Genomic DNA, 13,464 nt, shown 5'->3' with positions numbered 1-13,464 from the left:
TCTCGGTATCGGCGGATCGCCGAAAAGCTGGGTGCCGAGAAGCGGGGCCTTGCTGTACTTTAAGAATATATACAAATTGAAAGTAAATGTGTGTGTTTACTATAACAATCGGGGGGGTGGAAATACCCTTTTTTATTTAAGACTTTAAAAGGTTTAGATTGAGTGAAGAAGCAATTATTCAAAATGATTTTCTTACAAATAAATAATCCAATGCAGGATTGAAAAGCATTGTTCTACATAATGTAGAATCAAAAACTGGTTGGACTAGATTTTTAAGTGAGCATTTTATTAGTCTTCCTGGATGTATGCAAACTATTCACCTACACACACACACACACACACACACACACACACACACACACACACACACACACACACACACACACACACACACACACACACACACACACACACACACACACACACACACACACACACACACACACCTACACACACACACACACCTACACACACACACACACCTACACACACACCTACACACACACACACACCTACACACACCTACACACACCTACACACACACACACCTACACACACACCTACACACCTACACACCTACACACACACCCACACACCCACACACCTACACCCACACACACACACACCCACACACACACACCTACACACACACACCTACACACACACACCTACACACACACACCTACACACACACCTACACACACACACCTACACACACACACCTACACACACACACCTACACACACACACCTACACACACACACCTACACACACACACCTACACACACACACCTACACCTACACACACACCTACACACACACCTACACACACACCTACACACACACCTACACACACACCTACACACACACCTACACACACACCTACACACACACCTACACACACACCTACACACACACCTACACACACACACCTACACACCTACACACCTACACACCTACACACCTACACACCTACACACCTACACACCTACACACCTACACACCTACACACCTACACACCTACACACCTATACACACCTACACACCTATACACACACACACACCTACACACCTACCTACACACCTACACACCTACGCACTTACGCGTACCTGCGCACCTGCACACCTGCGCACCTACGCACCTGCACACCTACGCACCTGCACACCTACGCACACACACACCTACACACACACACCTACACACACACACCTACACACACACACCTACACACACCCCTTCACCTATGTAGAGCCAAAAAGGAGTAGTCTGTGCTTTGAGTATTGACCAGAAAAATAAGAAGGAGGGTGGGAAATGTTAACCTTGGGCTCCTCTGCTAGGAAACGGCTTGAGTTGCCTAAACGTGACCTATGACCTTTGAAGCTGTGATCTGACCAAGTGGTGGGACAAACAAGAATGTGAATATCATTTCTAATGATTGTGAAGAGAAGCCTAAAATAATTCTGCTACTAAAAGCACCGTTTCCAAGAGAGGAAATGGTGGACTCCACCTAAAAGTTTGTATGTGGCTGCAGCGTGCCAAAGAATCGGGAAAGGGAGGACAATAGAGGAGTGCAGTGTATATGTTCTGAGGGATTCTGTGTTGGTGAGCAGAATGTCTGGAATGTGATGGCAATGGAAATGTTTTGTGAAGGCTGTAATCACACACCGCTTTCTGAAAGGTTTCCTTTTTTGCAAAGCTTTTCAGAAGACCCTGCAACATTTAATAGCCACTAAATATATTTTGGGTTTTATAAAGCGCAGTCACTTTCCTTTTCACTGCATTCACTGGGATTTAAGTGTTTACATACATAGCAACTGGAAAAGAACCAAGGTCACAGAAGTTGAGCAATTTATAAAATGGTTGCTGGGAAGATTACAAATGCGTGCCACTGCCTTGTGTGCTTAATTATATAATTGTGTGTTCCCTCACTTTTTCCATGTAGAGCAAGTACTGTTCTAATATGTTACATAACATACAAATGCTATACCTAAAGCGGCATCAAACTAGGGTGTGTCTTTATTTATATAGCGCTTCACAGTAGTAATACACGTGACAATCATACAGTAAATACCAGATCATGGGAATAAGTGCTTCAGACATAAGTAACATTTAGGAGAAGAGTTTATGCTCTGAAGAGCTTACAATCTAATTGAAGATGTGTGGTATTGTTATGATAGTGTGATTCATATCACAGTAAAAGGGCAATCACTGTTGCTATGAATAGTTGCCTGGGTGCTTTGGGCTGAAGTCCGTGTCCTGTACTGTAGATGTCATGCACTGCCAGGTCTTCCTTTAAACAATTTAGGTTGTTCACCTTGTGGCAGTACCTGAAATTGGAACTCCCAAAAGCAGACCTTTTCCACATTTGGTACAATTGCCGTTAGCTGCATTCTATATCGATCCGGTATTTTGAATAAACACAAAGGATTGAGGAAGAGCTGTGAGCGCATCACTTCTGTATTTATTTATTTATCAAATATTTTACCAGGAAGTAATACATTGAGAGTTACCTCTCGTTTTCAAGTATGTCCTGGGCACAGAGTTAAGAAAAATAATACATGGTTACAAATACAGTTACATAAATGAACAGGGTATACATTATATACAAGACGTAGCATGCACAGTTAGAGATAATATATATTATGGGCGTATGTAACAGTTACAGACCAGATTAAAATGTGAGACAGCCTTAGATTTGAAAGAACTTAAACTGGTGGTGGATGTGAGAGTCTCTGGTAGGTTGTTCCAGTTTTGGAGTGCACGGTAAGAGAAGGAGGAACGGCCGGATACTTTGTTGAGCCTTGGGACCATGAACAGTCTTTTGGAGTCAGATCTCAGGTGATAGGTGCTGCATGTGGTAAGGGTGAAGAGCTTGTTCAGGTAGCTTGCCCAGAAAGAATTTAAAGGCAAGACAGGAAAGGTGAACTTTGCGCCTAGACTCTAGTGATGACCAATCTAGTTCTTTGAGCATTTCGCAGTGATGTGTGTTGTAGTTGCATTGGAGAACAAAACGACAAATTGAATTGTAGAGGGTGTCAAGTTTGCTAAGGTGGGTTTGAGGAGCCGAGCCATATACTATGTCTCCATAGTCAATAATTGGCATTAGCATCTGCTGTGCGATACGCTTTCTGACCAGGAGACTTAGGAAGGATTTGTTCCTGTAAAGTACCCCTAGTTTGGCATAGGTCTTGGTTGGCAGGGTATCAATGTGCATTCCGAATGTTAATTGGGAGTCAAACCATAAGCCCAGGTATTTAAAACTAGTGACAGGGGTTAGGGTGGTATTAGTGTTGGTTCTAATATGGAGCTCAGTCGCTGGAAGCTTTAAGAATTTAGTCTTGGTCCCAAATACCATTGTTACAGTCTTGTCAGTGTTTAAAAACAGGTTTTGTTTTGGGAAATCCAGCTTTCGAGTCTCAAAGTCAGACTGAAGTATGTGTTGAAGGTCAGAGAGACTATGGCTGTGTGCATATAGGATTGTGTCATCTGCATACATGTGTATTGGGGCTTCCTTACAAGCTGTGGGAAGATCATTAATGAACACTGAGAAGAGTAGGGGCCCCAGAACAGAGCCTTGCGGGACACCACAGGTGATATCCAGGCGTTTGGAGTTAGAGCCTGAGATGGACACATGTTGGGATCTTCCTGATAGGTAGGACTGAAACCAGTTTAAAGCATGCTTCCCTATTCCAGAGCTCTGGAGTTTATTAAGCAGGAAAGCATGATCAACTGTATCAAAAGCCTTTGCAAAATCTAGGAATACTGCACCAGTGAGTTGTCCCCGTTCCATTCCACACTGGATTTCATTGCAAACTTTTAGCAGGGTAGTTACGGTGGAGTGTTTGGGACGAAAGCCAGATTGGATTGGCTAGGGAAATTTGTCTTGGTGTAGTAGTCGTTTAATTGGGAGTGGACACATTTTTCCATGACTTTGGATAGAATTGGGAGAAGGGAGATTGGTCTGTAGTTTGAGACAGTGTTTTTGTTCCCACTTTTGAAGATTGGGCAACTGTGGCCGTTTTCCAGGTCTTGGGGATATGGCCTGCAGACAGGATAGAGTTGACTATGGAAAAAATTGGTTTGGCAATGGCTGGGGCACCAAGTCGTAGGAACCTAGATTGTAGCAAGTCAGGTCCGCATTGGCTGCTTAGTTTTAGTTTGAGGAGCGCTTGTGTAATCTCCTTCAGATACTGGGCCAAAATGAAAATTGTGGGCAGTGTTGGGAAGGGGTGGGGCTATGTGGGCACTCCCAGGATGAGATTCAGGTTTGTGGTTTGGGCTGCGTTTCGCTAATAAGTTAGTGGCACACCCCACAAAGTAATCATTGAATGCATTTGCAATGTCAGTGGGGTTTGTCAGAGTAATATCCCCCTTAGTGATATTACTTGGTTGTTGATGGTTAGGAGGCTGGAATATATTGTTGATAACCTTCCAGAGGTTAGCTGGGTTTGATGTAATTTTGGTGGAGATTGTCAGAGTAATATTGTGCTTTTGCGTGCCTTGTTTGCCTTGTGCACATGTTCCGCAGGCATCTGTAGTGATTGAGATCCTTGGTAGTGCCAGTTGATTTGTAGCTTTTCCACAAGGTATCCCTGAGCTGGTAGAGTGCAATAAGGTCCGTTGTAACCCATGGAAGATGGGCCCCCGTACCCTTATTTTGCATAGTGGAGCATGGGTATCGCAGAGTTTTAAGAACTCGGATTGGAAATAGTCGAGCGCAGAATCAGGGTTGGGAATTAAATCGATTCTGTGCCATGGGCAGTTGGTAAGGTCATCCAGAAACTGTTGTGGGTTAAAGTTTTTAAATGTTCTAGTGAGGAGAACTTTAGTGCTTGAATGGGGCGTTTTAATTTTCCTTACACAGTACACTATTGCATGGTCACTGAAAATGTCCGGAAGGATTCCAAAGGATTGGATTCTGCTGGGGTTTGAGGAGAGAATCCAGTCTAGCAAGGAATGGTTATGCGATTTCAGGTTTGTCCGTGTGGGTTGGGAAATGAGTTGTGATAGGTTAAGTGACTTGAGTTGTATCTGGATTTTATGGTTTTTAGGGTCAAGCAAGTTGAAGTTGAAATCCCCAAGAACTAGCAGCTCACTCTTCTCGTTCAGAGAGGAAATGGAGCCAAGTAACTGGGTGATATCAGCCAGGGATTTTAGGGGGGCGGAGATGCCAGCGAGCAAGATGGGCTTAGAAAAGGGGAGGCAGATTTTGCCAACTAGAATTTCAAAAGAGCGTGGGCTTGGGGGGCAATTTAACAGTGTAAATTGTAATGTGTCTGCAATATAAAATAACACCCCTCCTCCTCTCTTTGACCTATCTCTCCTAAAAATGGAGTATCCCTGAATGGCGATATTTGCATCAGGGGTTTTATGGGTTAGCCATGTTTCTGTAAGAACGATGGCTTTGGGTTTATGCATAAGGCACCATGCCCTTAGTTCGTCCAGTTTGGGCAGCAGGCTCCGAATATTTATATGGGCGACAGATAGCCCTTTTTGGAATTTAAAGGTGGAATTCTCAGGGGCATGGGACAGATTTGAAATGGGAGGACCTGGGTTTGGTTCAATATCACCTGCTAAAGAGAGTAATAGTATGAGCAGAAATTTGGGTAGTTGTTTGCAAGTTGTAGATTTGTGGCGTTTGCCATTAGTGAGCAGTGGTTGGTGTGCTGGTTTTTAGAGTTCTCCACCAACATTTCATAGATAGTGAAAGGATTTTGAGTTGTCCAGGGTGTATGGTGATGTTGGGTGTGGGCCAGGATGGAGGAGTTTGTAGTGTATAGAGGGAGTAACATCTCCATGAGGCCAGGAGAAAGAAAAAAGTTAAGATACATAGCAGGTTCATGATGCCAGAGGTAGGCAGTACTGCATGGAGCTGTTGTGAGTGTGTGCAGACTAAACATATTGCTATATGTATAAATTATATCTTCTCCGACAATAGAAATAAATTAAAAAAAAAAAAATCTACATCAACTATAATGAGGATGCCTCAAAGGGCTCTTTATTGATCCGATGTTTCAGTTCCCACTGGAACAGTCTTAAGGATGACCGGTTCTATTGGGAACAGACACATCGGATCAACAACGATTTGCCCATATATAGCTGTGGTGTGTTGTTGTTTTTTTTTTTTTTTTCTTTCTTTAGAGGCATTAATAATCTAGAACATGTTCATCTCCCAAAAGTAGCCACCACAAACCTATAAATACGTAATATATTTATTTTAGCAAATCGATTGCCTGTCCTCTTTGGGACTTTTAAAAAAAAAAAAAAAACATTTTTAACAGAAAGGAAGAAAGGATACTGCATTAAAACCTGGAGACCGTTTCAGAGCAGCACATTACTGTAGTCATTAGGCACTATCCTGCCTGACTCCACACAAAGCAGCTGTGTCATAATGACCAATGTGACTCATTGTGACTGAGATTTTTACATGTAATTGTAATTGACACCAAGCAATGGAGAATTGGTACAGTAAGCATCCACACAGATTCTGTGTAATATCTGACTACGAAGACCCTCGATTTGACATTTAATAAATAATTTCATGGTAAATGTAGTAAAAGCAAAGGGTAGCTGTGGGCCATGGGAACAAAGTGTTATATGAGCGTATGGAGTAAGTGATGTGCTTTTCTACCTGTCATTATACAATCTACACAGAATGGTGTGTATTTTTTTTTTTTTTTTAAACACTTTTGCCCTTTTATTAAAGTATGACCCCATTTGCTGTTTTTAGTCCAATAAATTGCTCAAATTTAATGTATAATTGAAATGACCTTCCATTTCTTTCACTGTTAAAATAGTATTGACCGTGCAGAGGACAAGTTGCTAGACTTTCCTTAGTGTAATGCGCATGTTGTGTGTTTGTTTTTTTTTGTTTTTTTTAACGACTTGGTGACAAATTAATGCACATTCACAGATGCACTTTTTATGGATCCAGAAAGCTTAAACTGCAAAAATCTACATAACACATTTTGACATTAGCTGGGGAATTTAATTAGCAAGTGCACTACAACAAATTGTTGATGGATTTTTATTTGCTGTTCTGTGAACCAAAGTACATTCTCTCCAAATTTGGAAATAAAATACAACATTTTCTGTGGTGGTGCTGTATCTGCACACTAGCACTTTATTGATTTAGGCTCCGATGTGGCGCAACAATGACTGTTACGATATGGTAAGTGAATATTCACTAGGAGAAAAGAAATGCAACAACTCTATCTGGCCTTTTTAAGGTCTGAAGACAAATGGTGTACGTCGGCTCTATTGTCAGGCAACCGGGCTTATTTATTTTCTCCATACAGGTTGGCAACAGAGGAACGCTTAAAGATTTTCCAGGCTTCAATGCAGGCAAAGATGCTGATGCTATTCGGAAGGCAATCAAAGGAATTGGTAACTTTTTATTACTGCCATTTAACTGTTGTTCATCTATAGTGTATAATTGACCAGCAGAGGTACGCAATTTTTTTGCCCTGCACTCCCCCCCCCCCCCGCCTGCTTTCCCCTTCTACTCATGACCCCCTTAACTCGAGCGTCAAATGACGCCGCAGGGTCATGTGACGTCACTGCATCATTGGATGCCGCGTTCCAATGGTGACTCTTCGCCCGAAGCAGTCTGAGTCAATGTAAGAGACTTGGACGCCACACGTGCTCTCCTGACATTTAATTTAAATACCTTGGAAGAGCACGGGGCCTCTAAGCGTCGCCCAGGGTTTCAGGGCACATGGGCATCATAAACGTTAAAAATGTGGTGATTGTCATGTCTCTCTATAGAATAGTTATAGCAATTCTGGGTCAATGTTTTGTTTTTTAAATGGAAACAAAATATTTTCTCTTAAATCTCAATGGGCTTGTTCTAGAATTCTATGGCTGTTCTTTTTTTAGCTCACGTTCTGACTGACACGGGGGAATCTATGGTGACAGCCTATCTAATTCAAACAGGATCTGTGAGTCTTTCTGGTATTTACTTACAGTAGGTGTTTCCATAATGTAGGCAGCACGAGACTGGATTAGTCTAACTTGCTTAAAGCAGCAAAACTTATTTTTTACTTCTAATCTCTTTTATTTTTTTGGAGGTCTGGCCTTTGGCCACAAAGTATCACGACCATTTGTTGCTGTGTTCCCAGCAACAGACTGTCTATTGCTGTAACAATGTGTTGCACTTGGTAATATAATGGTACATATCAACTGCAGCACAGTCAGAAGGCGGCCATTTTCTTAGTCACACAATAAGTATTTTTACAGATTTTATAACCGGAGCACCAAACTATTTCCAGTGTAGGTAAGCATGTAGAATTACATACAGTATTGTCTCTTGATTTACATATGCAAATAAGAAAAAAGGGGAATATAGTATTGCTGCTTTTTAAGAGTCAAAAATGAAATGTGAGATTTGCGGGGATTTTTTTTTTTTTTTTTTTTGTGCTCAAAACCACAGTGTGCAATATATCAGTCTGTAAAGCTGAAAGTATAACAAGCATTTTCCATGCACTTTTTTTGTAAAATGGGGACTTCCGTGCATTATCATACCCATCCAATTGTTTAAATTGTGGTAGGGGGTGGTTTTTCTATGTTACATCACTGTCAAAGGACACAACCAAACACCATTTAGTGTCAATGCTATAATTCCAACTTCTATGCCCCATAGTGAAACGAGTTCCCCGAGCTTGTTGGAGTCCTAAGCAGGTATGTAGTTTGCTTATGTCCTGGTGCCACATCTGATAACTGTTTCTGTTTTTCAGGAACTGATGAGGATTCTCTAGTCAACATTCTGACGCAGAGGTCAAATGCACAGAGACAGTCTATTGTAAAAGAATATCAGACAGCCTCCGGGAAGGTATATTTATGGCGTTGGATGTGTACAGTATTCTAAATTGGAGCTGTATTGCAGAGCTTTAGAAGACCTTTTGGTCCTGGAGATTGTTGCAGGCTGTGATGCCTTTTAGTGAACCGACAAGTGTATTCTTAACATAAGTAGTGTACTTGAGCATTCGGGACCCCCCATGCTTTATAATTGCCCTTACCCTCCAAAAAGCATAACTTTACAAAGGTGATACTGTATGACCAACATTTACATTACAACCAATTGGTGACCATTGCATTCATAATGGTGCAGACTACCACCACTAGAGGCATACCCCGCATTAACATACGCAATGTGTCCAGAGCATGTATGTAAAGCAAAAATGTACTTTTTTCCACTTATCGATGCATGGACTGTACTTCAATTGTCATGTGCATAACTGATAACGCATGTGTAACAGGCTCTATAGTCTCCCCGCTTGCGCACAGCTTCGGTACAGGCAGGGAGCCGGTATTGCTGGTCAGGAAGTGCTGACAGGCGCATGCGCGAGCTGCCGTTTGCCTATTGGGCGATATGTCCTTACTCGCGAGTGTACTTAAAGTGAGTGTCCTTAAACCGGGGTATAACTGTATTTGGTTCACCAATCTGCACCCTAAATAAGCTACGGGAAGCATACCGGAAATACGGATTCTCACATTCTTGGTGCTTTCTACTGCCCCAAAAATCTCAATGACTTGACTTACCTTTGCGTCCTTTTATTAGTGACAGGAAGACAACTCTGTCACTCAAAGGACTTGGCTGTGACTTCATTGGATGATAACTCGCTCATTATTTTACATTCACCTTTAAAGCAGCAATACTCTCCAATCCCATCATCGTTAAACTCCTACTTACTCAATTGAACACTGCTTCTATGAACCCATGCTACAAGTACATAATTTAAACAAGTAAAACTGCACAACAAAAATTGTACAGGAGAAGGAAAAAGTTGATCCATATAATTTGTGGTGTCAAAGACCTTGGGGAGCCCATATCCCTAAAAGTATAGACCATATGTACACAAGGGTATCCAGCACTCTATAGAAAGGAGGAAAATATTGAAATAACTCAATGTTTAAGAAAATATGACCTTTTACTTAAAGGGTTATTATATAGTGCTGATCATATAGAAAAGGAGTTATTGTATTTAAAAAAAAAAAAAGTTTACAATACAGAAAAATGAAAGCATCAGTGCTCATCTCCAATCTGGTAGGAGCTCAACAAGAACTGGTATGCTGAGAGAAACGGTAATATACAGCCAGAAACACAAAACAAAGACCTTTTAACTATAAGGGGAATTAAAAATATATATATATTTTATTTTAATGCAGGTAAGGGTGTGCAAAAGGTGGTAATGGACATGTATACATTTAATGTGAGGGGCAACATTTTTGGACTCGCCTGTTCCCCAAGATTAAATTAATGTAGGTAAAAGCTTGTAAAAGCCTATTACTGCAAGAAACGCCATTATAACTTCCCATCCAGATGCGCTGGTTCATTGCATGCTGAGAACTCCTTACTTCTGCAAAGTGCTGACCATCTAACCGGAGTATTGAGAGACAGACGGACATGGAAGTGCAGATTTTTATAGGACATGGTTGAGGATAGTTTGGTATGCAGTGGGTCATTTGGGTAATCAGAATTGCTGTATACACTAGTTGGATCTCATTTGCTGTCTTACCTGTGTTTTGTGTCACATGCATATGGGATTTTGAATGTTTCCTCTCTTTATTTAGAAACTCCAAGATGACTTAAAAGGTGATCTTTCTGGCAACTTTGCGCACATCATGGTGTCCCTCACACGGCCTCCAGCTGTTTTTGATGCTAAACAGCTAAAGCAGTCCATGGCAGTAAGTGGTAGATCTTGCCTCCACATCCCTGAGCTCACAGTTCACCTTTCACAGAGAAATGCGACCGTGACATACATTTTATAGTCCATGTTCATTGCTGCTAGGATTCATTGGCCATTATTGTTTAATTCATGCTATTCATACATGGTACTGGCCGTGTATGTGACACAATTCAGTATATATGCACACACAGTATATATGCACATAGTTCATGGTGATTTGTATTGGTAGCTCTGTCGACCTGTCCTTGAGTAGGACAGAAAAAAACTTCTACTGGTAAGAGGAGCCTTTTTTAGCAGTCCCTCCTCCTCCTTCTTTTTTTTTTTTTTCTCTCTTCTGTCCTCAGAGTAGGGGTTTTTTTTTGGGCCTCGCCCAGGACAACCAGTGTAGTTCAGCCGATGGAGTTCTCTCAGCATCTCTCTCCTCCACCGATGCTCTAGTGTTATGACGGCTATACGGAGGCCCCAGGAATGACCAGGGCGGACCTCGGATATACATCCAAGCACAGCAGGATACGGCTCTCACGAGGAGATGTGGTGGCGCCAAAGTGGGAGCATGTTGGAAGTGCAGCTGTAAGGTTGTGGAAACCTTGTGGTGTAAAACACATGCTGAGGCTGCTTGTGTGGTCTGAAGGAAGGCGTCTATGCTTCAAGTTATGGAGAGCAATACAGAAAAGGGGTCAATGCCAACTTTCTGGGTGAGTACTAGTTCAAGTTTTTTATTGCAAGAGGGAGGAGAAGATTTGTGGAACTTGATGATTGTTGTATGTATACAGTACCTCTGGATTACCTAAGGAGGGACCTTTTAAAGCAAAGAAAAGTATTAAGAAACAAGAGCTGTGCAGCATGTGACAAGTCTGCTTTAGAAGGGAAGACATTGAGGCTGGCCTTAAAACTGCAGCAATCCAGGCTCAAGATCAAATTAATAATTTTCTTCAATTAAAGATGGACTGTGGAAACAGTGTCACAATCAAGGGACCGTGAAAGAGGTCAAGGTCACAGACCAGTCTGGACAGAAGAGGTCCTCATCTGAGGAATCGGATATTCAGATAGTCTGAGGGAGAATGCCTATTCTCCTCCTTTGTATCAAACAAGTGTCGTCCTCCTGAAATTCTTCCTGGTCAGAGTTTGTGTCGCCACTGATTAAAGCAGTACGAGAGACATTGGAAATAGAAGATCCAGGAGAGGCTTTACAAAGACTTTTCAGAGAGACCGTGTTTTCTCTAAAGTATTTAAGGATATGATTGACTCAGAGTGGATAAAGCCACACAAAAAGATGGTTTTGTCCAGAAAATTGTATGTACCCCATGCATGCAAAGACGTGAGAAACTCCTCCAAAGGTGGATGCAGTGATTACCAAGATACTGTAGTAAGGAGAACGAATGCTTCCGGTTGACACCATTTCATTTATGTATGAACATTTTGCTCATTTGATGGGTGAAAATAAATGTCCAACCTTTCAATATATCAAATAGTCCATGGTCCGGTTCTTTTCTCAATTTATTCCGAGACCATAGAAAACATCTTTTGCAGCATCATTTCTGTCAGTTGCATCATTCAGATTCCTGGGATTCTCTGTAGGAAAATAAAATTTCCAATACACAGCCCTGCCTTTTCTGACTAACTACGTCCCCCTCCCCCGCCCTCCCTAGGACATTCACAAAGGTACTAATTACCCCTTTTGGCAGAAAGAGAAAACGGGGTGGAGATTTACCCTTACCTGGACAATCTGCTTATAAGAGCCAGGGAGACGGATTCACTTCAGAGACATTTCAAAGCAGTCTTACAGCTGCTAGACCCACGGCTAGCTTATCTGAACAAGAGCCAACTGACTCCAGAACGGGCAATAACATTCCTGGGGATGTTTCCAACAAAAGGGGCAGTTGGGCTACCACAGGAAAAGGTAAAAGATCTGCATAAACAGAAGAGATATCAGCCAGAGATTTGTGCCTTTTGGCAAGTTGACCACCACCCTTGGAAATTCCATACAAGACTCTTACAGCTCAACTTCCTTGATTGCTGGAATGGAAATACAAAGGATCAGACTGTAGCAAAACAGAAGCCAAGATGGTTGGAGCAACAAAAACCTGGAAATGTATTTCACCATTCACCACTCCTGGCTTTTACAACAGATGCAAGTATGTCTGGCTGCGGTGCTCGCCTAGGCGACAGTACAGCACAAGGGAATTGCTCAACCCAATACAAGACATACCACGCCAATGATCTGAATTTAAAAGCAATAGAGAGCCTTTAGGGTGTTTCAAGAGTGTGCAAGGTCAACATTGTCACGAGTGAACAGACAATATATCTAATAACCGGGCCAGATTGAACAAGATTAGGATATAGTAAACAGAATGAGTTTATTTCCTATGAGCAGAACAGACTACATCAAGCAAATAACATTACAGAAATATTTACACTTACTGGGGTTGGACAAGGAGATATTCAGCCGAATAGCAGCTCCTTAAGTTGTTACAATCACGACAAGCACAGGAATAAGGGGTGCAAGCAACTAGATAGACGCAGGCCCCCATTCCTAACATGGCAGTTCAGTTATTGATGAACAATTACCTTGTCTCAATCACAGGTTGACAGGTAACGCGAGAAGCAGGGTTTACCCAACCCCTCATTAATACACCCCTCCCTGGTTCATACTTGGCCAGCCCATTTATAAAAAAATAACAGGCCTGGGTGCCGTTCTGTCTAGCGAAAATGCTTATTGGACAGGGGCCTTTCATGTAGGGTGTTACATGTAACAGGTCACAATGGTTAGTGTCC

At 41.9% G+C, this 13,464-nt stretch overlaps 1 protein-coding gene across 3 annotated transcripts in view; it reads left to right on the top strand.

The window, feature by feature from the left end:
* Nucleotides 1–13,464, top strand: part of ANXA3 (annexin A3) — a 35,957-nt gene that overhangs the window by 6,831 nt on the left and 15,662 nt on the right. For 2 of the 3 annotated variants that reach the window (XM_075606896.1, XM_075606904.1), the window contains exons 3-5: nt 7,300–7,387; nt 8,737–8,831; nt 10,574–10,687. In XM_075606896.1, the coding sequence (XP_075463011.1) occupies nt 7,300–7,387; nt 8,737–8,831; nt 10,574–10,687 (297 nt within the window). Of the gene's footprint in view, nt 1–7,120; nt 7,173–7,299; nt 7,388–8,736; nt 8,832–10,573; nt 10,688–13,464 lie in introns of all 3 variants that reach the window. The other variant, XM_075606908.1, reaches the window with a different exon arrangement.

The sequence above is a fragment of the Ascaphus truei genome, chromosome 1 (genome assembly GCF_040206685.1).
Source record: "Ascaphus truei isolate aAscTru1 chromosome 1, aAscTru1.hap1, whole genome shotgun sequence".
NCBI lineage: Eukaryota > Metazoa > Chordata > Amphibia > Anura > Ascaphidae > Ascaphus > Ascaphus truei.
This window is presented reverse-complemented; position numbering and strand designations above follow the sequence as displayed.